Consider the following 27,186-nt stretch of genomic DNA (forward strand, 5'->3'; position numbering starts at 1 on the left):
GATCCCAGCCTGAGAAAAATTTTAGAAAGCAAGAAGGTCCTTTCTGAACCTCGTGACTCAACAGGAGGGTCTTCCTGACAATCCTGTCTGATCCTGTCCCCTGTGCAGTAAATAATCATGTGTACCTTGCCATCAAATCTTGTTAAACCACTGTCATATTTACCATTGAACTTTGTTACCTCACTGTTTTATATCAATAAATTTTATGGTTGCTTCTCTGTTATGAGTGAAGTGCATCCCTTTCATTCTGTCCATGACAGAAAGGGAGCCTAGATGAGATTATCTAGCACCCTGTCCAGTTGCATGTTGGGAACCTTCAGCAATGGGGGCTCTACCCCATCCCTAAGGCAGTTCTAGTGATTGATTGTTCCCATGGTAAAAAAATTCTTTCTTATATCTCAGGATGAAGACACCATATATAATTTATATAATTTACATTAATAATTCTACATATAATACAATACTTTAAAGTTAATCTTAAGCTTTCCCTAGCTGAGGCTATGCCAAAAGAGCTGAGCTTCCAAAATGTACTAAATCCCAGAGGAAAAAAAGCACTGATAGAATATGTACAATGTTATGCAGTAGTATTACACCATCATACAGGTTGCCATCCAGAGCTCATAAAATGTTGTATAAAGTCTTACATTCTGCAGAATACATAGTCACACAGAAAATTAGTTACAAAAATGAAGGAAAAAAAAACTAGGGCTTTTGTTTTATACTTACTGACTGGCCCAGAAGATTTTTTGTTTCAAAGGAAAAGATAAATATCAGAAAAACTAGCATCATCATGAACAGTAGCTTGGAAAAATTTAAACACTGAAGAACAAAGCAGTTAGTTACTGTAATGGGAGAAAAAAGAAAGGTTGCATAAATTTGGTCTCATAAGTTCCATCTTTGTGTAATTTTAGGAACATGGAAAATGCTGCCTCTGTATCAATGTGTGATTAATTTACATAAGTGTTCTGCTTGTGACAGTTTTTAATGTCAGAGGAAAATAAGAGATAACAAGTAATGTTCATGCATGTTTGCAAAGAAATATTACAAAATGCTTTGCCTACAGCAGTGCCCTCCTTAACAATCAGGACTTTGTCTGCAGCCAAGTAAATACCATTTTTGCCTTTGCAAGTGAAAGCTGAAGGATTTGCATTGGCTTAACAGGGCAGGGTCTCAGCACTTGTCTGGCTTACGTTGGCTTAAGCTGATTTTGCCTTATGTTAGTGGTGATAGCAATTAACTAGTGGTCAGGTTGGGTTTAGGTTAGCTTTAGTTTTTTTTTTGTGACTGTGTTATCTGTTATCCTAGAACAAAATAGCAGGTACAAGAATAAAAAATGGGATAGTACCAGAGGTGCCAGGCTATGAACACAAACCACAGTGGTCATTACAAGAGGGCAATCTTGTTAAATCAGTTTAGATATCAAAGAAAGAACAGATAACTGAAAAACCGAGAACCACTGAAGAGTAAGTTCACATTCACAGATTGCATTAAAATAATACATATTAATAAAACTAAAACCAGGCAGCGTCCAAAACCAAGGAGGAGAGGACCTCCAGCCTCCTCTCAGGGAAGAGCCTGGGGTGCTGATCTGTCAGTGACAGACTCCACTGGAGATGCTGGAAGCGGGAGCAGGACACCAGAGAAAGAGGGAAGCCTTTTGCATGTAACTATTTTAACTGTACTAGTGAGACTTCCCTATACTAATTGGGACTGTGAACTGTGGTAGTACTACAATTGGGCTAATATTAATACTTTGTTGGATGTTGGTTAGAATGCTGATAAATGCTTAACTTCACATATGCAATGTGTTCCACTTCACCTGTAAGACCTGGAGTGTAACAATACTGTGGACAGCAGAGTAAATGATGCTTTCTCTAGGAAAGACAATTATGGATGTCTTAAGGTCCATATAAATAAATGCTCATATTCTAGGCAGATAATTGATTTTATGTTTAACATGCTGACAAAAAGAATGAACTTTTTTTCCAAATTGTATGAGGCATGTCCTATGTGGCCTTGCACAAATCATCCTGCTCATCTGGGTCCTTTCAAGTGGGCTTAATAATAATTCTTTACCTGACAGCACTACATGCACAGGGTATGATGAGAATATATAAACACACAGCATTTGGACTTCAAAGTGATTTTCTCATTTTGAGCTTCCAGAACCTGCTTTCCTTCAGAACTCATAAAAATGCGCTATAAACTAGGGTGAACAATCTTAATTGTGGCAATATTTTCTAGCAAAAACTCTTCTTGCAACGTGTAAATGCTTGAGCCTATGTATAAAGGCACACGGCACATGGTCTTGTGCAACTCTTCCACTCATAGAAGCACATTTTCACCTGGCCCTGAGCTGTGAGATACCAACTCAGAATATAATTACTTCATTTTAACAAGTGATCTTGTGTCAAGTGGGCAACACCAGCTGTCTTGAATTATATATGGGATAATTTGGTTTCAATGGAACATGAATCTGATGCTTTTTTCTGCCTTTGAGGAGGGATATTTTTTTGAGGAGGAGGGTGTTCAGGTAGCCACTGCATTAACTTGGAGCAGCTCCTTCTCTGCAAATAAGCTTAGTAATTTAGCAGTAGCAGCAGTGCTATTGCTTTTGGTGTTGGCATATAGTCAACCGCAACAACACAAATTTTGTTTTCATATTTTATTGTGTATCCTAAAGCTGCATGAAATTTCACTGGAGGATAAGCAGGTCTGTATTAAGCAATGGTAAGGGTTAAAAGAACTGCCTGGACACTCCGGGTGCTTGTCTAGACAAGCTGAAAAGAAGCAGAGGTCTGTGAATCAAGGTTGGTTATTTAGTTTGCATTCTTTCAGTTATCTCTTTCTAGCCAACTGGAGAGAGTTTTAAGAAGCTGTCATAAATTTTGCTGCTGTTTGGCAGCGAAAACTGTAAGAAGGGTGAAAGATACTATGTCCCATTAAAATGCACATCAAGGAAAATTATTTAAGGGCAAATGAGAAGACATTTCCAGAGACTGGAATATCACCTATGAAAAATGCTGTTTCTTGCATGAAATTTTATAAAAGTACTAGTGTAGAAAAAACCCTCTTACTTCTGGAATGCCGTCCAACTTGCTTCTCTTAAAAAAAAAATCAGGCTTTTATGCTCAAGCAATCCTCATCTTTTAACCTCCTATTCTACTTGAGCTGCAGTCTAGATCCTTAATAATTGTAACCTTTCAAGTGGATTTAATCACCCTTCAGTCCTTTCTCCAGTGTTGCAGGTCTCTGCCTTTTTGTAGCCTGGCCTCATGTTAGAGGGTGTAGTCTTGGGTTCTTGTTTTGTAAAGGAGAAGACAGTGTTGTGCCAACCAGGATTTACTTGTTTCCCCTGTGCTACAATCCCATGTTCCAATTCTTCCTTAAAACTTATTCGCTATTTCTTAATACTCTCTTTCAATCGCTTAAGACAAATAAAGCAATGTTGACTTTGAATGGGTCACTAACAAATTACAAATAAATTAAAAACTGTTTTCTGAGCTTCTTAATACGTTTGAGTTGGAATAGTAAGTACATTCTGCAGATAAGTGGGTAAGACTTGAAAATGGTATACAATATAGTAGATGAAGATTATCAGACCCCAAACTAGACAGATCTTTGCATTAAAGAAAAATTATAATAAAAATCAAAGCATTCAAAATCCATATTGTTTACTGGCACTTGGGCTGCATCTTCTCAGCAGTGAGAAAGATTTTTTTAAGACTGCAGTTCTTCCACTACATTATTTTTTTCTTTTTAATTTAATGTTCTCTGTGTCTCCAAGGCAAAAACTCACTACATTTCTCTAGTGATCGTGAGGCTGTTTTAATTTTCATATGTTTCTATGAAACTAATCCTTGCTTTCTGAAATTTCTTAGCATTGATTGCTAAATATATGAGCTTTCCTCTTTGGGATCTTAAAAAGCATTAAGATTCAAAGATGCTCCTTTCATTCGTTCTTCACCACTTCTGTTGCCCTGGCACCACTTCTGAGCCTTGGCATCAAGAGATACTGGTTAAATCTTCCTAAATTATTTCAAATGAAATCTAGATAATTTGGTTTTGATTTGCTTTAATAAAAACAAATTTGCATACTCTTTATCCTCTTAGATTGAAAAAAAAGAAAAAAAAGACTAAAAATCAAAGAGGTATTTTACCATGACACATATGTCTCTACGAGGCTTCTCTGGTAAACTATTTTTAGTGATTAATTGTGCCTGATGTTTCCCTTCTTTAATGAATTGTCACACAAAACAACAGTTTAAATTCGAATGCATCAGAGCAAAGTTTGTAGGATACTGAAGAGGCAGAGCTGACCTCCAGCTGGACCAGTTGAGATGCAAATATGGCTACTTACAGCCAAACAGAAATAGACTTACCTACATCAGCTTCAACATGGAAGTTGGGAGTTTGGCACAGACAACACAAGATTTTTAATCTTCATGCAAGCAACATCCAGTAAGTTGAACTGCATCTGTATGATACAAACTGAAACACGGGTATAAATAATAAAAGGTGGAAATTTTCCTGCTGGCTTGTTGATGACAGTGCAAATAGCTGTCAGCAACCACACAGACAAGGAAGAGTTTGAGTAAATATGGTCTGTTCCAGATTGTGCACCAAGATCCAGCAGATGCCTTCTGCTTTCCTGCTCCTGTTACCAGCTGCTCTGGCCAAGGCTTGTGGCGGACTGTCCCAGGCTACTCAAACCAGATTCGTCCCCAAGGCTCAAATTCTGGAGCAGACCCAAATTCAGCTGCTCTGATGCTCCCCAGGTGGGTGCACAGCCAAGGTTCCTGCACAGTCACTTGTCGTCTCTTCGTGCTTATTTATCCTTTGTTACCTGCCCTGCTCATGCTACAAGAGAGGCTTGTACCCAGGTCTCAAACCTTTACCTGAGAGTCCAACAAAAGTGCACCGTGGCCCAGGTATTTGTCACTGTAACCAGAAGGTTTGGGAAGCCATGGCCAGGGAGGTGGCAGGGCTGGACTGCTGCCGTCCGCCCAGGTATTTTTGCCAAGGACAACAAGTGGGGAGCCTGAAGTCAGCCGTAAAAGTGGCTTTTGTGGAGATCTTTCATGCCTGGGCACACCACAGGCACCTGAACATATGGACAGGAATTAGACAGACTGACACTTTATAGCAACCATCCTAGACAGTGCTGGCAACAAAAATGTCCTCGCAAGGCAAAGCACCTTATAGCAAGGTACCAGCAATCCACTTAATCCTTAGCACTCACTAAAAAATGGTTTTGCTTCATGCTTCACACATTCCTTCCAGTGCCTGTATCTTCTTCATGCCAGAGCACAACCATGAGCCCATCAGCCTCTTGTTTAAAGTGATGTCGTGACGGTTTACTTCTCAGGATGCTCTTTTTTGTTCTCTTTTTTGTTTGTATGTTTTTTCTTCTGCAAAGTCAAAACTGCTTTATTGATTGCTGTCAACACTTTGCAATTAATGTATGGTCCAAAACATGAAGACAGGTGTTTATGAAGAGGATGAGGTGTCAATTAAGTTACATTACATGAGATGAAGAGGTGCTAATAGTAGAACATCTTCAACTGGAGTGATTTCCATTTCTTAGCATTGCAGCCACAAGCAACTCATAAATGACATGAATATACTGTGGTGTTTTACACAGTGATGCACTCACTATACCACCCTGACAAGGCACTGCAATGAATCTGCCTTCCTGGAGAAGTTTTTGCTTCTCCGAAGCTCCATTTGCAGCTTGCCTGAGAGAAGCGGCATTTTCTGTACCTGGGGAAATGCCATGACATGCTGGTTTTGCTCCAGGAGGTGCTGGTCTGTTATGATCGCATTGCCATCTCTTATTGGAGATAGCGCTATAAACAGAGAGAGAATAGTATATATAATATTATGTGTCTTTTGATGCTGGGAAATTCAAGTTGTGCAGCATTGAATAGGCCTCCAGTGCATGTGCAGCGCACTGTGCAGACCCCATCCATAGAAATGGTTACCTCATTTTGGTCATCCAAGCTATTGTAGGATTTTCTTGCAGAAAAACAACTCCATTCATCATTTCTACTGTCAAACAGGAAGGATGTTCACATGAGAACGTCTTGCTGCATTTCTAGATAAGGGCAAGGCCACGCAGATGGTGTGATTGCTGGTATGGAGGGGGAGCTGCCTGCAGGCTGCTCGATTACAGTGAGCAGAGGTTGTCCTGCAGCCAAGGGATTTGTGCAGTGCAACATGGGCCCAAAGGCCATGCTGGGTGTGCAGCAGTTTAACTCATATATGGTCCACTAAAGCCTTCACCTGCAATTATCTCCTGGCCAGGATCACTGCAAGAGACTACAGGTTTCATTTAATCACAGCCATGGTCCCTTCCCCAGCTGCAATCGAGGGAGCCATGCTCCAACCACCAGACCCAGCACCACAGGCAGGGCTGTGTGCACTGGCAAAGAGAACCAGAGCTCCAATGAGACAAGTGTCTCCAAAGCCCAGGAGTCACAAAAGCTCAGGGCTTGCTGCCAAGCTTTACCAATGCCGCAAATAATTGTCTGCTTTACATTTTTGAGAAATTCCTGACAATGTGTGCTGTGATTGTACAGGCACATATTGCTATGCATGCAGTCATCAGACATATCGTGGAAGGCATATTGCATCCAGCTCTGGAGTCCTCAGCACAGGAAAGACATGAACCCGTTGGAGGGGGGCCAGAGGAGGCCACAAAAATAATGATAGGGCTGGAACAGCTCTGCTGTGAGGACAGGCTGAGAGAGTTGGGGTTGTTCAGCCTGGAGAAGAGAAGGTTCTGGGGAGACCTTATTGCAGCCGTTCAGTACTTAAAAGGGGCCTATAAGAAACATGTGGACAGATTTTTTAGCAGAGCCTGTTGCAATAGGACAAGGGGTCATGGTTTTAAATCAAAAGAGGGGAAATTTACACACAATCAGATATAACTAAGAAATTTTTTACAGTGAGGTTGGTAAAACACTGAAACAGGTTTCCCAGAGAGGTGGTGGATGCCCCATCCCTGGAGACATTCCAGGCCAGGCTGGACGGGGTTCTGAGCAACCTGATGCGTTGAAGGTGTCCCTGCTCATTGCAGAGTGGGTGGACTACGTGACATTCGAAGGTCCCTTCCAACCCAAACTACTCTAAGATTCTACAGGAGACATTTAGTGGAACAGGTACTGTGGTCAGCCATGCAACGCAGTAGGTACTGCTGTTGTGAACACACAGCACAGCCAGCACTGCCACCACGAACATGCGCCACAGCGCTCACTGCAGTGACTGACGCGTCACTGCACCTCCTGCGGCCACAGGCATGGAGAGACATGCAGGCTGCGGGCACACCAGTGCATGGCACAAACTCTGCGGTCACAGCTGTCCCTCTCCAAGACACGCTGCCATGACGTAGTGGCATGACATGATGCCATGATGTATTGCCATGACGTCGTGCCATGCGAGACGCATGCGCACGGCGTCAGGCGCGCAGCGCAACCTCCTGCCGCCAGGCGGCGCGCTGCTCCCCCTGCCCACTCTGTCTGTGTGTTTATTTTTACCGCGGAAAGGAAAGCGGTGGTGTGATGGACACTTGAGTCGCCCAATCGGAGAGCCGCCCGCTCGAGGGGGCAGGAGGCTGTGGGAGGTGGTTTGGCGCGAGCCGCCGGAGCGGCTTCGGGCGGCCTTTTCTTACCCACCCCGCCCCGGCCCCGCTGTCCGCGCTGTTCCCGCCGGCCCTGGTCTCTCGCTGCCCTCACCCGCATTGCCGCTCCCTGCAGCCGCCGTGCGGTCTCCGCTGGCCCCAGGGGCACCCTAAGTAATCCCCCTGCGCTTCCCCCCCGCCGCCGAGCAGCCTCCCCAGCGCCGCTCCTCTCCCCTCAGAGCCCCGTTCGCTGTGGCTGCCCGAGCAGCCGCTCTCCCCGCCTCCCTTTGCTTCCCTCGCCCTTCCCGCCCGGCCCCTGTCACGGCACCGATGGCCGGCGTGATCCGGCGGCTGGATGAAACGGTGGTGAACCGCATCGCGGCCGGCGAGGTGATCCAGAGGCCGGCGAACGCCATCAAGGAGATGATCGAAAACTGGTAACGAGGGTTCTGCCCGGCGGGGAGGGGGAGAGGCGGCTGCGGCGGGCGCTGGGCCGCGGCCCGGCCGTGCTCAGGACAGGGGCGCCGCCGCTCCGGGGCAGCGCGGCCCTGGCCCCGGGCAGCGGGAGGGGCTGGAGGCCTTGGGCGCCCTGCGGCTGCTGCCGCCGCTTCGCGGAGCCGGCGTGTGGGGAGGCGGTGGTGCCGGTAACGAAGGACGGGCACCGTGTGTGGGGGGCCTGCGCTGGGGAGAGCGCAGCCTGCAGAAGAGAAGGCTCTGGGGAGACCTTGTCGCGGCCTTTCTGTGCTTAAAAGGGGCCTGTAAGAAAGATGGTGACAGACTTCTTAGCAGGGCCTGTTGCAACAGGACAAGGGGTAACGCTTTTAAACTAAAGGAGGGGAGATTCAGGCTGGACATGAGGAAGAAATTTTTTCCAATGAGGGTGGTAAAACACTGGCACGGGTTGCCCAGAGGAGTGGTAGATGCCCCATCCCTGGAGACATCCAGGACCAGGCTGGACGAGGTTCTGAGCAACCTGATCTAGTTGAAGATGCCCCTGCTCATTGCAAGGGGTTTGGACTAGATGGCCTTTGAAAGTCTTTTCCAACTCAAACTACTCTGTGATTCTATGTGGAACTCTGTTTAAAAAGCCTGTCTAAATCTGTGGGGTTTTTTTGGTTGTTGTCGTTTGAGAAACTTATTAATCTTTTGCCTTCAGTGTCAACAATTCAGTTATTTGTTTTGAAGATAAATCTGAGATTAAAATGTCTGCCTTTTCACAAGTAAGTGTGAGCTGTATCAGCCATGTGAAAGCAAGCAGCAGAATTTGCAACAGGTTTTGGTAATGAGGAGGCAGTCTTTTGGTGGGCTAGGCACCCTCTTAGTTTTTAAGTTTATTAAAGTTCTTCGTAATTGTTGTGGATGGTGATTTAGAATAATATATCACTGTGTTTACAAGAAAAAGTGAGGAGACAGTAGACATTTGTTTGAAACAGTGAATTCCAATATGAGTGACAATTAGAGTAGAAACAAATTATCACTTTTGTGGGAAAAATCAAAGTCATATAGTTTGTTATTCTCTAGAATTACTGTTCTCTTGAAAGTTTTCTTTGTTTTTGCAGTTTGGATGCAAAATCTACAAGTATCCAGGTAGTAGTTAAAGAAGGGGGTCTGAAGTTCATCCAAGTCCAAGATAATGGCTGTGGTATCAGAGTGAGTACAGATGACAGCTCTATGCTGATGTTTAATGCTACTTTTAAAAAATTGTTTTGCCTTATAAATGTTTCTGTGAAAAGTGACTGTTACCTGTCCCTTTCACATAGAAAGAAGATCTGGACATTGTATGTGAGAGATTTACTACGAGCAAACTGCAAAAATTTGAAGACTTAGCTAGCATTTCCACATACGGTTTTAGGGGTGAGGTAAGCTCTTCAGTGAGGTTTTAAAAGTGTTTATTGTGTGTTACCCTGTTGTAGTGGGGTTTACATACTATCCCTTTCCCAATACTCTTTACAGAAGGTTCTGTTTTCTGAGAGTCAGCTGGGTGACTATAGTTCAAAATACATTTCTATATCTTTCAAGATCAGATGAATGTCTAGGAAGACCTATATATTGTTTTTGGGAAATGGGGCTGTGTAGCCTGGAGAAAAGGAGACTGAGGGGAGACCTTATTGCTGTCTACAACTACCTGAAAGGAGGTTGGTCTCTTCTCCCAAGTAGCAAGTAATAGGACAAGAGGAAATGGCCTCAAGTTGTGCCAGGGGACGTTTAGATTGGATATTAGGAAAAAATTCTTCACAGAAGTGGTTGTGAAGCATTGGAACAGCCTGCCCAAGGAAGTGGTGGAGTCACCATCCCTGGAGGTGTTTAAAAGGCATTTAGATGAGGTTCTTAGGGACATGGTTTAGTGCTAGAGTTAGGTTGTGGTTGGACTTGATGATCCCGAGGGTCTCTTCCAGCTGAAACGATTCTATGATTCTATATATTTATTTTTTTTAAAGTAAGACAAGTCCTGTCTTCTCAAATGTTGCTTCAGGAACCTACAGGTAAAGACAATGGAAGATTTGAGTGGAAGGTGAATCTTTGATGACAGATATTTGTCTGAATACCATACTCAAAATTAAATGTTTGAAATGCGCGTTTGTCCTTTTTGCTTTTGCTATTAGTCAAATCTAGTATATCTGACCCCACAGATATACCAGTTCTCCAGACTGTCATAGGTTATATCTAAACTTGTCTGAAAGAACAGTCCAGGATGAGTTCTGCTTTCCCTTCCAGATGGACAACAAGATATTTAAGTATGTTGCCTGTGCTCAGATATATAGATCTTTGCATGTGCCAGAGAGTGGAGTAACTGGGTCCCCTCCTCACACACTTTCAGTGTAATAGCTCCACAGCCAGCAGAGTCTGGTCCTGACACTGGTTTCAACAGGCTGTGTAGACACGTCCATTGAGTTTTCTGGGAAAACCATTGTAACCTAACTTTGTGATACTGCCTACAGTCAGGAGAAGAACTTGAGCAGGGATGAGAAAGTCATGGTTAAAACCTTCCAGCTGTATTTCTTAACATGGAAGAAAGAAAAGGGCACAACTAATAACTTTGCAGATTTCTTATGTTACATGGTTAGTGGCTTGCATTGTCAGAGATAATGAACTGTTAGAAAAGCCAAAAGAAGGTCCTGGCTAAAAGTCAGTGTTATAGGTACTAAAATACGTTAAAGATTTCCTAGCCTGCAATTTTCTTGTAAGGGTTTTTATTAATTAACTTGCAAGTGGTGTATCAAAATTTAGTGATGCTGTTTAAAGTGTGGACACTCTTCAATGGTCTCCAGAGCAAAGTTTACACAGATTCTCTCTCTTTCTCTAGGCATTGGCCAGCATCAGTCATGTTGCCCATGTTACTGTCACAACTAAAACAGCTGATGCAAAATGTGCATACAGGTATGCTACCTATTTTCCAAGTGACTTCTGCCACATGTGATAATGAATAGATGCATTTAATTATCTTTTCAGTACTTTTATTAAGAAGTAGGGTGGTGTAAGGAATTATATGTTTCTAGAGTAGCTACAAAAAAGGCCCAGAATTTGAGGGAGCATAGTTTAAGTGATTTTTTTATTCCAGAATTTAAAGATAAGCTTTAACTAAACAATATATTTTAGAAGAGTGTGTGTATATGGGGCTACTTCAGCAGCCAATGTAGGGTAAGCTTTTGCCTCTTTTTTTTTTTTTCCCCCTCCATTTCAGGATAAAATTATGTATATACACAGCCAGCATGTCTTGCAAATTTCATAAGTCACTGAACACAGGAACCTACAGCTTTGTTTGGTTTTGTGTGGTGCCTAATCCTATTCAGAAAAGGTTTTGAATATTCTTCTGCAAACGTGCTCTAAATATAAGCAAACCTATGCATTAACTTCTCAATTACTTTTAAGAAAAATAAGGAAAAAAATGAGCTTTTAATCTTGTTTTTTTCAAAAGATTGTGTAGTTATGGTCTTTCTTGCATTAAGTATGTAGGACACGTGAGAGGGCAAAAAAGTATGGCCTGTGAAATTATGCATCTGTATAACTTGCTGAAAGACCTATGTGGGGCAGAAATATTTTCCGCTAAAAATGCTGTTACAAGTGAAAAGGAAATGTATCTTATATGTGAATTCAACCATTTCTTATTAGTATAACTGAAGTGTAAAGTTTAGTGGAAGCATTATTGCTAGTCTAGGTCTAGTTACTAAAGAAAGATAGAATACAGTAATTCTGCCTTTACTAGAAAAGTCTTGGTAATGGAATTTCAGAACACATCCCGTTTTCTGCCACATTTTTTCTGCTGTTATTCCCACTCTCCCACTGGTTCTACAGTCTGTGAAGACAGATTTCCTCTAGCAGAATGGAGAGAGTTGTAGCCAATTGTCTGTATCCCAAGTTCTTCGCTGGGAGGAGAGTGATGGTGATGGGGTTTCTTTTGTTTTCTCCCTTTGGCTGTTGCCTCTGTCCCCAACTCCCCAATCCAGATGTCTTACAACTTATTGTTTTCTGCTTAGAGCTGTATACAGTGATGGAAAAATTAAAGGCCCTCCGAAACCCTGCGCTGGAAACCAAGGAACTCAGATCACAGTAGGTTTTTGTGCGTGTTTTCTCTTGCCCCTCTTCTGCTCCCTGGTTGTTACACTTGCACCACTTATTGGTACGTGTTACATTGTAAGGTGCGTGACAGTATCACCTTGTAGAATGTTATCAAAATTATGTTGTTTTGTTTGGTTTTTTTGCTATGTCTTTTTCTCCAAAGACAGGTAAATATCAGAAGATCCTCTTTTTCTCTTCTGAGGATAGCATAGTCATACACTAGCAGAAATATTTCATAACCCTTCTGAACTGCTGAAGGCCTAAATGGACATTTAGGGCTGCAAGAAGCTCAGAATAGTAGTAGGGTGGTTTATGTTTACAAGCCAGAGTGGGACAATGAGCGCTGGCATAGACTGCAGGCCTGCTGTCTTTCAGTCATATATTTCATATACCAAGATTTGAATGTGGGCTGGAATTTGGATTGTGACAAATAAAGAGCACAGAATGGACAAATAAAGAGCACAGAGTGTGCGTGTTGCACAGTGTAGGGTGAAAGGGGAAGCTTGGCCTGAAAGTCTGCAGCTGTGTGTTTGTCTTGCAGCAGGAGTATACACCCAGAAAGCTTCATGTGTCAATATTTAGGATAATGTATCTTCAAAAAAAAGCTGGACTTTAAATTTCTGCCTTTCTTACTATAGCAGGAAAAAAATAATTCGCATATTGTTTAAATAAATAGTGAAAATGAGCAATTTAAGCTGCTGGTTTAATGACATTAATGGCCTTGGCTGAAGCAACTGTTTTAACATTTATTTGCATTTCATCGAAACACAGTGTAATCAGCGAATCCATTGTCATCTGCAATATAAAGCATATAACTTTCACTGAAAAGTGAGTTGTAGGTTATTGTTATTGGTGAAAATCTGATGTACCAAAATATTTGAAAACATACATTTCTTTGGAGTTGCATTTTGTTGGGTGAAGCTAAACAGGTAAGGAATAAATTGAATGTTGATTCTTCCTAAACTAAAATGTTTTCAGAAAATTTTGTATTATCTATGAAGAGGATGGATTTAGATAGATTATATAGTGAGATAAGATTTTTTTAAATTACTTTTAATTGTGATCTTTTTCTCTCTAGGTTGAAGATCTTTTTTACAATGTAAATACAAGGAGGAAAGCTTTAAAAAATCCAAGTGAAGAATATGCAAAAATAGTAGAAGTTGTTAGCAGGTAAACTGAAATAGGAGGGTCCATTTGTGGTTTTTTTTTGTTTTTTTGCTGCCATTGAGAGTACTTGGATTTTTTAAACCGACTGGCATATATGTGTGTGCGTTGTCATTTTTTTTGTTGTTGTTTTTGAGGGTTTTTTTAACTGTTTGTTAGTATATGGTGTAATATAACAGTCCAGTTGGATACAGAAAGTTCAGTGGAGAAACACTGTATTCAGTCTATGACCAGATTCCAGCAAACAAATGGTGATAGACCTGACTGAGTCAACTCACAATGAACTTGGACTGAATAGAATCCAAGTCAAAACTGTGCCAAGGGTATTGAGGTTTGGCTGAATATGAAAAAGCTGAATGGCAGTTTCACGTCCTGAAAAACAAAACTAGTATCACTTCAGTTACCAGATATTCCCTTCCTGGGTCCCTTTGTTAGATCTTTCACCACATGTGGAGGCTTTGCAAGCAGGATCTACATAATTTAACCAAAATAGCTGCTTTATGCTTTCAGTAAACACAAAAGCCCGCAGAGAGCAGCGAGACTGTATGTGAAGCGTTAGTCTGCTCCCCGGATGAGCTACTTCGGAGTGGTTACTGGCCAGGCAGACTGCAGCCGGGAGCAAAGGGTCAGGTCCTGCTGCTCCGTGGAACAGGCTGATCTCAGGTCTTGCTGAGTTACTGGCTTCCAACTTGTTGGTTTTTTTTTTTTCATTAGGATTTTACTTTTTTTTTCCTCTTGAATTATTGAGTTACTAACTGTCCCAGTGACAACAGTCTAATCTCTGTCTGCATTTTTATGTTTCTCATCTTACAAGGTTCTACTGCCTGGTCTTCCTCACAACTTAGCTAGTTCCCTTGAAGTTTGAGCCAGGGTTAGGCAGCTGTAGGGTATTAGAACTTGGCCCTGGGGTCTCAGACAGCAGAACCATCTGGGTAGGGGAAGTTGAAGGTTGAGACAGCAATTTTTCAGATCCTTCTCTATAGTACCTGTTTCCCTGAAAATAAGACCTACCCCAAAAATAAGCCCTAGCATGATTTTTCAGGATTTTTGAGGATGCTCAAAATAAAAGCCCTACTCCAAAAATAAGCCCTAGTCACAGTTCATATATAAAGTAAATTTAAATAGTGTACAGGCAGCTATACATGTAAAAAAGTAAGCATCTTATGGAGCAAAAATTAATGTAAGACCCTGTCTTATTTTCAGGGAGACAGGGTAGTTGAGACTTGATGCTGTTAAACTGAGGAGGTTTTGCTGTACTTCAAGTTAAACCTGCGCAATGAAACTGAACTAACCAGGTCTATAGAAGCTCATCAGGGTTTTTTTTGAGAAATAAGCTAAGCTGATCCTTGAATTTCATATTGTTGCAGGTCGCTTATAAATAGAAAACATTTATGTCTATAGCTGTTTAATCTACAAAAGCTCAATTTGGCTCACATCACCTTACTGTGTAACAGGAAAGGAAATTGTTTGTCCCTATTACTAGCTGCTTTTCAGCATTCAGGGAAAGTAACCTTTTCTTTCACATACTGCAGTCTTACGGTTATGTATTTTTTTAGGTATGCCATCCATAACTCAGGCATCAGCTTTTCAGTTAAAAAGGTATGCAAATAAAGTTTTCATAACTTCACTGTGTGTCTCTATATATTTGTGCGTGTATACATACACGCACAAATATATATAATGTGGATATATGAAAATGCCAGAAAATTTGCCCTGCATCTTTTGCAATGGGAAAAGTGTACAGAGCCTTCCCTTGTACTGAAATGTTGACAGGTGTGTTGATGCAATTTGGATAGAAAACACATTAGTTAAAAGTAAATAAGACAAAACCATATTTGTTTGGAGTTTTGGGTTTTCTGTGTGGTTGATGTATTATTTTGTTTCAGCTGCTTTTTAGAGTCTGGTTGTTAATAACTGTGTGAAAGAGGGTGGGATAGAGCACCCTCATTCTTTGGCATTCTTGATAATTATTTACCGAACTGTTTATGTTCCTCACTTTCACAGATGGAGTCACTGGCTGAATGGGTCGCATATGATCTAGCAAATCTTTTAATCTTGTGCCATTTACCATCTCTTGTTTTTCTGAACACAAATAAGTAAATAATACTACAGCACATTTTAATGATGTTAAGTCTCATGCCTTTGTGTTAGAAATGTATTTGTTAAGTTTAATGTATTTTTGAAACTTCAGTCAGAACTGTGAATTGATCATACTCTTTTCTGCTCTCTTTAGCAAGGTGATACCATGTCAGATGTTAGAACGTTATCAAACGCCTCAACAGTGGACAACATCAGGTCCATCTTTGGAAATGCTGTTAGCAGGTATGCTGATGTTAACTTTCCTTTTGACATCAAGTTTTCTAGTAAATCTCTTTCTGTTTTAAGGAGCGTGGACTGTGCTAACTTTCCCTGCTTCCTTCAACGCGAAATACAGAGAACAGGGAGTGTTGCAGTTACAGTTCACATTCCTCCATTCACATTGCAGTTATACATTCCTTGTCTTGTAGAATGTGTCACACCTTTTTTCTAGTATAGTGAAGAGGGAAGTTGCAAAGCTGTTCCTTTAATGCACTAAAGGGGAACCACCTGTTTGTAACTTTCATTTGAAAAGAGCAAGCTGTACTTTTGTTCTCTACAAGTTCCCAGACCATGAAAATATGACCACTACGTACACTGTCTGCTATTGGATAAATTTTGAAGTCTCCTCAGATTTGTTTTTCTGAAATCTTATTGTTTAATATTTTGACAAAAGCTAAATTAGCTGAGACTGAGTGAGCCAGGCAGAAAAGTTGAAAACAAATGAAACCAATCATCTTTTAAAAATGTATCTGCCAGTTTAGGAAAAATTCTCTCTTTATAAGACATTCAGCTGTAAATAATTAATCAGATGGACTTCTGGAATGGATTTGTCCCATGAATACTTAGATGTTGATTCACTTACTAAAGTCACACTTCACATGTATGGAATTTAACTTTTAATACAAGGAAGCACCTTTATGAAACACAGCAAACTGGAGAGGCTCTTTGCTGATAAGGTTTGCAGTGTTGTTTGCATTTATTTTTTATGCATTTTTTTGTCTACTGCTAATATTTGTTGGATACAGTTTTTCTTTTGTACAGTTCTGAATAAATTGTCCACTTCAACTTAAATGTTTTGATCAGATGTTTTGAAAAGTGGTGTTTAATCTAGCTTGTTATTTCAACTTAAAAAATTAACACAAATTAAAATGGCACTTAGTATATATTTGGCTTGAATTGGAAATAAGTAGCCCATAAGCCTCTTCTATGTTAACTTTAGAAGCTGACTTAATGGCTTGCTACCAAAGTGGATTTCCTTGACTAATGAATCATGAAAATTACAAATATTAGCCTGGTGAAAGTGGACAAAGTAGTTAAAGAAAATAAATGTTTTCCCCTGGCTGCTGATAACTTTGAGGTGTCCTTGTCTATCGCTGTCAATGGCTTAAACAGTGAAGTGCATATTAGAATTATCAATAGATGGTTATAATATTATGGATGCTGTGATATATGAATGTATTAAAAAGATACTGTGGATAGTTTTACAGACTCCAATCATAGTGTGTTACTATTTTATATTTACTTAAAAAGAAGAAACAAGGCAGTTCAGGTTAAATCATTTTTGTGACTCAGCAATGAATGTTTGAACTCTCTGATAATTCTAATGTTTTCATGAACTGGGATATAAATAGAATATAGAACAGTTGCTACTTGTGGGTACTGTTTGAAATTTGCATCAACAGAAAAATTCAGTTTGCATATGTTTCTGTAAATAGGGAACTGATAGAAGTGGGCTGTGAAGATGCAAGTCTGGCCTTTAAAATGAAAGGCTACATCACAAATGCAAACTACTCTGTGAAGAAATGTATATTTTTACTCTTCATAAACCGTAAGTTTAAAAAAATAAGCAGTGTGTTGTACAGTCATATGTTGCTAACATAATAATCAGAAGATCAAAACTTTTTGAATAACTATAAAATGCATGAGCGTTCTTAAAAACATTGAATAATAAGTATTACAGTTAATTGTAGAGCTGTAGGTGTTTTTCTATTTGTAATGTGCATCAGGTTTTGTACTCTGAATAGTGAAAGCAGCTAAGATTAGGCCTAAAGAAACTTAAGCTTGCAGAGTATCAAGGTTATAATTGTGTTCTGTGGTCTCTCCATTCTGTAGCAACACAGACATAAGATGCAACAAACCTTGACTGTATGAAATAATGAAAAATTAGTCTGGTTGTTTCAGTATTTGTGGGAAAATAAATACTTCTAAATATAAAACACACTAGGAAGATACTGCCTTTTCCTGGTTTTATATGAAGAATAAATATGTCTTGGGAAAAATTATTATAATGGTTGCCCTGTGATGAAGTTGTTCTGAAGGAATAATTGGACACTGTGCAGTGTATTTCAGTGGGGCTCTTTGAAAACAGCATTTTGTTCTGTGTTTCAGATCGATTGGTTGAGTCAGCCGCTTTGCGGAAAGCCATAGAAACTGTGTATGCTGCTTATTTGCCAAAAAGTACGCATCCATTCCTATACTTAAGGTAAAGCAATGGGAAGAAGTAGACTTTTAAAACTATCATGTAGGATATGGTATAGCTAGAGTAAGTTTAGAAGGGCATTTGTGTTCCTGATAGTAGTGTTAAGCATTGCACTGAGGTACTTAATTGCCAGACAGGAGATAATTAAATCAAATTAAAGGAATCTTAAGAAGATGGGCTTATTTTCAGAAACAGCGAGTGTTTGTAACTTCAGCTTAAGTCCTTTCATATTATGGATGCTCTTCACTTAGGAAAATGTGTTACACTAGGAATACAGCAGAGCATTTAGGACCAGTCAGATCATTTATTACAAACTCATTCATGTTTTACCTTGCTAGGATTTACATTTGTATTTCTAACAGTTACTGGTTTTGGTATCCTAATGCAGGAAAAAGTGAATTGCATATTTCTTACAAGAAATAAATAATTTTTTAGGGTCAAGAAATAGCTGAAATTGAACAGAAACTGTTCTCCAAATTTGAAAGGACATAGAAAGGAAAACCTGGCTTTGTAATTTTTAAGCAGTTGAATCTCGCTATTCACCAGTGAAACCTGATGATATCCAGTGCTTTCTAACAATAAAATTCTTGCGTTGTAGCATTTAATTGAATTCCTGCTTGGGATTATAATGACAAGGCATCAGAAGTCATTAACTCATGAGACACTGCAAGTAAAAGATATTTCTAAAAACTGGTTTGTAGTCGTACAATGGGGAGTTTGGTTTAAGCTTACCTCTGTAAGCAGATTTTGGTGAGCTTGGAAGAGTTCTTCAGAGTAATTAATTTTTTAACACACTACAGTCAGATTTGTTTGGTGTCACTTTAGGAGGTTTCAGGACCATTTTGGCTTCTCTGCATGGAGTAATGGCCCCAGTACTGAACTAATTTGTGCATTCTCTGCCATCCATGGCAAATTTTAGGTTAACTTCTTCTAAAATGTTTTCCAGCCTGGAAATAGCTCCCCAAAATGTAGATGTGAATGTGCACCCTACAAAACATGAGGTCCATTTCCTTCATGAAGACAGTATTCTAGAGCATGTGCAACGACATGTAGAGAACAAGTTACTGGGCTCTAATTCTTCAAGGATGTACTTCACTCAGGTGAGAATACACGTTTCAAGTGACCACAGCTCTGCACTGTTTTAACTGTTGTGGATATGTTTACTCAGTTCAGTAGTATAATTTATGCAGGGATGGATAGTCATCAGTGTTGTACTGGTGGATTGAGATCATCTGTTCCAGGGGAGAGATTGCCGTAATATACCAATGTTAATGTGGCAGTGAACTTATTAAAGTTTTGCTGGATTTAAAAGTATTTTACGTACCTTTTTGTCAAGGATCTGTTCAGTCTTTTATTTGACAAAGTATATTGGCCTTCACATCTGGTAAATTGTTTTTATTCTGCCTTTGTTTATGTGAAATGTGACCAAGGAAATTGATTGTTCTGTGTATTTGACAATATGTTTGATTAAGCAGTAAGATGCTGTGAGAAATGCAGCTGATCTTTGTGGTGGGTCTTTTTTTTGTTCTTGTTGAATCTTTTCTCTTTACTTCCCCATATCTGAACAAAGACATTGCTTCCGGGGGCTGACTGTTCTTCCAGCGAGGTTGTAAAGTCAGCAGCAAACTCTTCTGCGGTCACCAAAGGAACGAGCGACAAAGTTTACGCGCATCAGATGGTCCGCACCGATTCCCGAGAGCAGAAATTAGACGCTTTTCTTCAGCCAGTGAACAACCCCCTAAGTACAGGCCCCACTGAAGGGACAACAGAGGTGAACGCGCGACCTCCGGAAGGTGTGGACAGGCCACAGGATGCTGAAATGGAAGATGTCAGTGATGTAGTTGAAGTGGCTGATGTTCAGGACACAGTCGTGCCTGGGGGGCTGAGTGAGAGTGGACACTTGTCTCCTGAGACAGTGCCTCCTCGGTAAGTCTCATCTGTCCATGCAAGGCTACCCATTTATTTCATGGCCCTGAAACTGAAGATTTTTCTGATCTCTTCTTTTGCTTTTTCATAAAAAAAGTTTTCCTGGAATAACATTCATATAACATAGCATTTTTATGAGAAATTTAACTTCATCTGTGAACTGTAAACTAAATAACTTGTGATAAATTTTGTAACTGGAATGGGATTTCCATGCATGCTGGAGGGCAGGAAACAATATAAATAATGACATTAACTTTAGGGAGATCATACTGGTCTGTTAAATTCGGAGGCCGTCCTTTTGTGAGGGGATAGAAAGAATCTACATCACTGAAGTTTGCAGACATTACCCTAGTAAAGATAAAAGCGCTGTAATCTTTCTATAGCTCCTGCAGGAGCTGTTACAAGAAACCAAAGTCTTCTGAGGGAATCTAATATCCCATCAGTATTACAGAAAAATGATAATTAAAAAAAAAATTGGAAATATCAACATTTTTTTAATGTGTCCTTTAGAGCCCAATTATCCCGGTGCTTAAACAACAGATGTCTGATGTGATTGGTATTAGACACTCATAAACTCTCTTATGAACTATCTTTTCCTAGCAAATTACGCCCCAGAAGTAAAAGAAAACAGTCTTTCTTTCTTTCTGGGAAGCTTTGGGAAATTTTTTTGCATTTTATGTAGTAACACACAGCATGTGAATTGAGCATCCCATCTGTTGTGTGTGTGTTTTGCCAAAGTGACAGGAGAATTGAACGTCATCCATTGTGTTTCGATATTGCAGAAAGAAACCACGGAAAGATGTGGACGTAGAAATGGAGGAAGATGACACAAGAAAGGACATGACAGCTGCCTGCACCCCTAAAAGAAGAATTATCAACTTGACCAGTGTGTTGACTCTCCAGGAGGAAATTAGTAACCAGGCACATGCAAGTAAACAAGGCTTTTGCTTCTCAAGATTATTGTTATTCCACCAACTAAACATGATTTGTTTGAGCTGCTGAGGAAAAAGGTATTTAAAAGGTGGCCCAGTCAGCTCACTGTGCTGCTAAGTCAGCTTTTAGCAAAACCACTTGTTAAATGTCAAGGGACAATCTTCGAGCAGGGAGCTGCCTCACTGAGCCACACTGCAGGACTGTTTGAAACTTTAGTGCACCTTGTTAGCTCATAAACATTTTATGCATTCTAAATAGCTTGCAAACCTTAACTTGCATCATAACACTGAAAAATCACAGCTTGAAAAGCTGAGTTATTTTGGCATTTTCAAACAGAGGTGGCAGCTAAAATGTGGTCATTAAAAAAAATTGCTTAGCTGTGTTATTGTGAAGTAGACTGGGACAGGCTTGATAATCATAGTTTTTATTTACTGCTTTTGCTTTTCTTTTTCATTTGTATCTGTCCTGCTTCTATGAAATGATTGGTGAAATATTATTCTCTCTTCTGGTAAGAGTTATTTTGGAAAAAGGTAAAGGGTTTGCAATTCTTCGTAGAGTTGTTTCCCTCTTAGCTCCTTCAGTTGCCACCAGGGTCATACTGAGTCACATAACCCAATCAGTCTAAATGTTGGGAATCTTGTGTTCTGGGTATTTTGTTGAATTTATTTTTATTTTTCTGATAGTAAGAATTGGGGAAGCTCCACAGCTAAAATGGCCACACTAACAGACATCTGTAATAAATAACTTTTAAATAAATTCTTGATCTTCAGACACTTCACTTGTGCTCCAGAAGAATGTTTTAATGAGGATGGTAATTCTGAGCTGGTAATCTCATATCTGACTGCTACTGTTTGAATACCAAAATCCGACAGTTGTCCCTGAGCCATAAAATGTCAAAAAAAAAGTGTCAAAATACATGGTAGAACTTGTGCAGCTGCTTGAGGACGTGTCTTGTCTTCACACGTGTAAGAAATATGTACAAGAGACCTTTGGAATGCTCTTCTTGTAATATTGTGTTCCTTTGGAAAAAGGTAACAATGGAATTTGGGTAGTGAGCATGGCGCTTTGTATGTTCTGTGACTGCAGTGCTTATTTTGGGGGAAAAAATAAATTGTGGATCTATTCTATCATACTTTCAGAATTGTAGCCTGACAATATTAGACTTTGTTTGAAGTTGTTTTACAGCTGCAGTTTTCTTTGAAGTATGTCTGTGTTCCCTTATTAATCTCCTGTGGCTGCAAACTAATTGTGAAAGGTTATTAAAGGCAAACAGTTAATTTTTTAAAATTTGTATTTGTAGTTTAACTGTTATGTAACTATTCTCACTTATGCTTTAATATATGTCAGTATATGTGTATGCACACAAATTATTAATATTTCAAAATGTGGATAATTGCTAGTACATGCCTATGAGAAGCAGCAGGGGGGTACAGGTGATTGAACAGTAATCTGAGGCTTTAACACTAAAAAGACACAAACCGCTCAACTAAATACATTAGGGGCAGGGTTGCAAATGTAAAATTATACCCTTTTGTTTCTTCCCCACCCCATTCAATCGTTTCAGATCTTCAGGAGATGCTACATGATCATTCCTTTGTTGGCTGCGTCAGTCCTCAGTGGGCTCTGGCCCAATATCAGACCAAACTGTATCTCCTCAATACAACAAAACTCAGGTAAAGAAGCTGTTAGACTTGTTGGCAGTGGAAACAACTACTGATTACCAAGCTAATTAGAAGAAGGCAGAAAATGACAGGGAAAACAAGATCATTTTCTTGTTGCCTGTCTGCAAAGTCATGAGGCCAAAGATTAAGCAATCAGTTCAGAACAGTGGGAACAAGTCTGGCGTGCTTGGGAGAACTTGCAGGGAATCGGTGTAATTAAGATGCCAGCTACTGTATTGCATGCTCACAGACTGGGAGAAGGGGAAAAACATTTTCTTTGCATCATGATTGTCCACAACAGCAACTGGGCTACAGCACCCTGTACAAAAATGAGCAAGGAAAGGCTTCAGAAAAGTTACGTAAAATGTTGCATCCAGTTGCCTTAAGAGAAGCTGTAGGACATGATCCTAACACAAAGTTTGTATTTTTGCACATGCTCTCTTACTGGGCCAACTGTGTAAATTTAGTAACAAATAAGAGAATACACTTAAGATTGACATGTCTTATCAGTTTCCAAGATCCTGTGCATTTCTTACAGTGCAGCAAAGGAGTAAAGAGGTTAAAGTACAAGGTATCTGGGAATAAACTGACAGCAGCTCTATGCTGAGTATGTAACATTTCTGCAAAAATGTGGGTGATGGCAGAAAGCAAGAAACAGATTTAATTTTAAATATCTAGATAGCATGTGTAAATCTTAAATTGTTTAGTTAAAGATTTTTGTTAATATCAGATGTACGTATCCATCCATATTTGCAAGATGACCCTTACTTTCCACTCTTAATCAAGCTAACTTGGAGATAATGTGATGCTGTCAATTTAACTATTTTTGTATTTCAATTTAGCCAAGAACTCTTCTACCAGATACTTATTTATGACTTTGCAAACTTTGGAGTCTTAAGGTTGTCTGTAAGTATGATTTTACATTATATTCTAGATAAAAATATTTTAAAATCTATTTATAGTAAGCCTGTTGTTTCAGAAAAATGTATAGTCTTACAGGGTGTTTTTTGTCCACTAGAAGAGTGGTGTTTTGATTCTTTTACAGTAACAGAATGTAGAAAACTCTGTTAGTAATTTTGTAGCTGCTACTGTAAGTTGTCATCCTGCCTGCTTTTTATTAGTGTCACTTCTAAATATTCATCAAGTTTTGCTGCTGCTCATTACATTGAGACAAAGAATTTTAACAGACGGTCTGTAAGAAATAAGCTGTTGAATGCTAGTGCTTATCCTGTAAATGTCACGTCTTTGCAGGATTGTGGACAGCACAGAATCATATGAGAAATAAATTCATACTACTTAACCTGTTTATGGTAAGCAGAACTGTTTGCTCTGCAGACCAGAAACAGTGTATAATAGTTAGTTTATGTATGTGAAAGAAGAAGCTATAGATTTCCAGCAGCGTGGTGATCATTAACAACAGTTTTCCCTTCTCCATTTCTAGGAGCCAGCTCCTTTATATCAGCTTTCCATGCTTGCTTTAGAGAATCCTGAAAGTGGGTGGACAGAAGAAGATGGCCCAAAAGAAGGGCTTGCTGAGTACATTGTGGAGTTTCTGAAAAAGAAGAGTGAAATGTTGAAAGATTATTTTTCTCTTGAAATCGATGAGGTGACTGCTGCTATTACTTCAACAGTAAATGAACGGTGTTACATTCTACAAACTAATAACCACAGTGGTTTTCTTGCAGTACTTACTATAGTTTGCCCCTTTCATTCAAAATACTCAGCACTTAATGCTGCTTATAAAAGTGGGCTACACAAGTAAGTTTAATAAAATAATTTAGTCATTGCTCCTGTAACTAGAATGCAGATCTCTAATCCAACAAGGTGTGCAGCTTAACTGGGTCTCTAGCCATGCAGAGCTACAGCATCACTGTTGCTTTCAATGTGTCTTTTTTGTGTGTCGCCTAATGAATCTGTTATTCTATGCAGAACTGAACAGCTTCATCAAGGGTCCTGTCACCCAAGGTGCTTCATTCACATGTTCTCCTAGGAAGTGTGATCTGTGTAGTCAGTGGCTAGAGGTAGACAGGGAAGCTGAATTCAGGTTTCCCTGACCTGAGTGGCTCAAATCCAGGCCTTGTGAAGTTAAACACCAGCACTAACTGTCTGCCTGGCACCAGGCTTTAAAAGCTTGTAACTTCAGACATCCCTAAGGCTCACTAAGCTTGGTAAGAATCAGTCTGAAAATAAATAGGTTATGGTTTTGGTGCATTTATTGCAAGAAAGAACTTTTTCTTTTCTTTTACTGAAGCAGCAGCATTGCCTTGCAGGAAGGAAACCTTACTGGGTTACCACTTCTGATAGACAACTATGTTCCACCGCTGGAAGGACTGCCTATCTTTATCCTTCGCTTGGCCACAGAGGTATAGTCTCTTAATTTATTCATTCACAAATGACTTTTTCTGTTTAGGAAAGAATGAAGTGAATCAAATTAATTCATCAGAAGCTGCAAAGGAAGGGCTGGAGTTGGTTAAAAGTACTGTAACGTGCTCCAGATACTTTTGCTGTGTTTACTGATGAGTTGTTCTTTGCCTCCTGCTCAAATGAGAATATATTTTTTTATTTGAAAGCTTGCATTTCTACCCTTTTGTTGTTGTTCTATGCCTTTACCTTACCAGCACAAAAATGGCCAAGACATTATTATGACTTTTCCATTTTAAGAATTTCTATCAAGTCTCTGACTGCTACCCAGATTCTATTAAGTGACCTCTCTTTCTTGTAACAGGTAAACTGGGATGAAGAAAAGGAGTGTTTTGAAAGCCTAAGTAAAGAACTAGCTATGTTCTACTCTATTAGAAAGCAATATATAATAGATGAAGCCAACCCAACAGACTCTCAGGTACAAGAATATGAAACTAGTCATGAACAAAGAACTAACACCACACAGGAAACTTCAACTATAGACTTCTAATCCTAACTCTCCTTTCAGGGAAGTGAATCAAGTAGCAGTGTGGCAAGATTCTGAAAGACCTTGACTTATAATAAGTATTATAAGTATTAAGAGAACTTTTTGAGTATTGCAGTGTATTTAATATCTCAATGGTCCTTGGCATCTGAGTTTGGGATGTATTTTTTTAACCTCTTGAGCTATGATAAATTTCTAAAGAATAAGGATGCATATAAATTTAAAATATAGTCTGATTGTTTAAGCATCAGTTTAATCACTTAGTTAAGCTAGTCCATTCTGCAAGTAACTTTCCAGAGCTTAAAACTGATTGTATATAATGAACTTCTCTAATACTAGTGGAATTTGACAATCGCTGTAGTCTTACTAAGTTTTCTTAAGCAGTGTTTCTCTCTAGTGCAAGAGAACTCCAGTTTGTTTGTCCTTTTATCTTTTTCTGTATTGCAGAATGAAGATTCTGACTCTGGTTCAACAACATGGAAATGGACTGTGGAACATATACTTTACAAAGCTTTTAGGACACATCTTTTACCTCCTAAACACTTTGCAGAAGATGGCAACATTTTGCAGCTTGCCAACCTGCCTGACCTGTATAAAGTTTTTGAGAGGTGTTGAGCAAGTAGCTATTTTTATAGACTGGTGCCTATCTAAAAAACATTCACGCTACTTTCTGTTTTACTTAGTAGAGGACTAAGTTGGAATCTTGATGGAGGAATACCAACATGACAGCAAATGGTCTATTTTTCTTCTATTGATCAAAGAATGAAAAGAATCATTTTAGCTATGTCTAAACCCAACTGAAGTTCCTAAAATAAAACCTCCACTTATGGTCTGAATCTCATAATTAAGCAATATGCCAAGAGAATATAACTTCCCCTGAAGAAAAAGAATTTGGTTAATTATAAAAGGAGCCAAGAGCTTAGTTGAAATGAGTCCTCATTTCCCACACTGTGAAAAGAGTAGAAGTCCATAACAGCACTCGCTGTCTGTGGAGTGTAGGCTATGGCCAAAACCCACACCCTTTCAGAAAGCACCTTCTTCCTTGTACTGCCCATCTTTAATGGCAGTACCATGTCCATGAGGTAAACACTGGAGTGTCACATCTTCCTGAGCCAGCCAGACCAGCGAGGGGGAAGCGGACACGTGGTTCAGCCTGCACAGAATGTTAACAACCGAGAAACCCACAAAATGAAACTTGCAGTGAGTGAGCAACTGCCTTGAGATGGAATTGACCCATATGTTACTTCCCGGTGACGGTGGAGCAGATCAGGACTGGTAACAGGAATCACATTTGTGGTGATTCTGCTGTATATGGCCACTGTTATATTATGCTTGTCTTGTGATTTCAGCATACTGTTGTATGACTTTTCTAAATGCAAATCACATGTAATGCCTAATATATTAAATTTGATATTAAACAAACATTAAAAGCTTCCTCTATGGAATATCTAAAATAAGCTGTTTAGAGCGTATTGGAGCCTGACATAAGGACCTGTGAGAAACATCAACAAATGTGCACAGACACGCTTAAATATATGAGTGGTGGTGCGCACAAATTCCATAATGCCAGGTGCTGATCACACCTTTCTGCATGTTCCTGATCCCCCACAAAACTAACAACCCAGAAAATCATAAGTATATTTTACATTGTGTTCATTTTTTCTCCTTTTGAGGTAATGGAAACCTGGTTACATAATGCCAAGTTTCTGGCACAAAATTCAAACCACTTGCAATAAGGCTGAAACCACTTTCTTTTTCTGATATATAGGTCAGAGCTTTAAGCAACCTCATTCAAGTAAACTGTCTTCCTGACAGGAATAATGCAGGAATGCTCTCTTGCAAAATCTATTTTGAAGTTAAG

The 27,186-nt window shown here is 39.7% G+C and overlaps 1 protein-coding gene across 3 annotated transcripts; it reads left to right on the forward strand.

Annotated features, from left to right (window-relative positions):
- Positions 1-7,639: 7,639 nt before the first annotated feature.
- Positions 7,640-26,741, forward strand: MLH1 (mutL homolog 1). Of its 3 annotated transcripts, XM_080340052.1 has the most exons (19): positions 7,640-8,058; positions 9,181-9,271; positions 9,382-9,480; positions 10,926-10,999; positions 12,097-12,169; positions 13,257-13,348; positions 14,899-14,941; positions 15,576-15,664; positions 17,137-17,249; positions 17,810-17,903; positions 18,847-19,000; positions 19,471-19,826; positions 20,609-20,757; positions 22,324-22,432; positions 23,263-23,326; positions 23,862-24,026; positions 24,691-24,783; positions 25,146-25,259; positions 25,773-26,741. In XM_080340052.1, the coding sequence occupies exons 1-19, from the start codon at positions 7,952-7,954 to the stop codon at positions 25,938-25,940; spliced, it is 2,247 nt and encodes a 748-aa protein (XP_080196178.1). In that variant the 5' UTR covers positions 7,640-7,951; the 3' UTR covers positions 25,941-26,741. The 3 variants fall into 3 exon arrangements, with proteins under 3 accessions (XP_080196178.1, XP_080196179.1, XP_080196180.1); XM_080340053.1 differs by lacking the exon at positions 25,146-25,259; XM_080340054.1 differs by lacking the exon at positions 9,181-9,271 and having other exon boundaries at positions 7,986-8,058.
- The last annotated feature ends 445 nt before the right edge of the window (positions 26,742-27,186 follow it).

This window comes from Nesoenas mayeri (assembly GCF_963082525.1).
Source record: "Nesoenas mayeri genome assembly, chromosome: 2".
Taxonomy (NCBI): domain Eukaryota; kingdom Metazoa; phylum Chordata; class Aves; order Columbiformes; family Columbidae; genus Nesoenas; species Nesoenas mayeri.

Bases quoted from the DNA above. Each gene is read 5' to 3' on its own strand.
- MLH1 (XM_080340052.1), top strand. From the start codon at position 7,952: ATGGCCGGCGTGATCCGGCGGCTGGATGAAACGGTGGTGAACCGCATC. The intron at 9,272-9,381 runs GTGAGTACAGAT...CCTTTCACATAG, and splicing joins ATAATGGCTGTGGTATCAGA to AAAGAAGATCTGGACATTGT. The intron at 23,327-23,861 runs GTAAGTATGATT...CTCCATTTCTAG, and splicing joins TTGGAGTCTTAAGGTTGTCT to GAGCCAGCTCCTTTATATCA.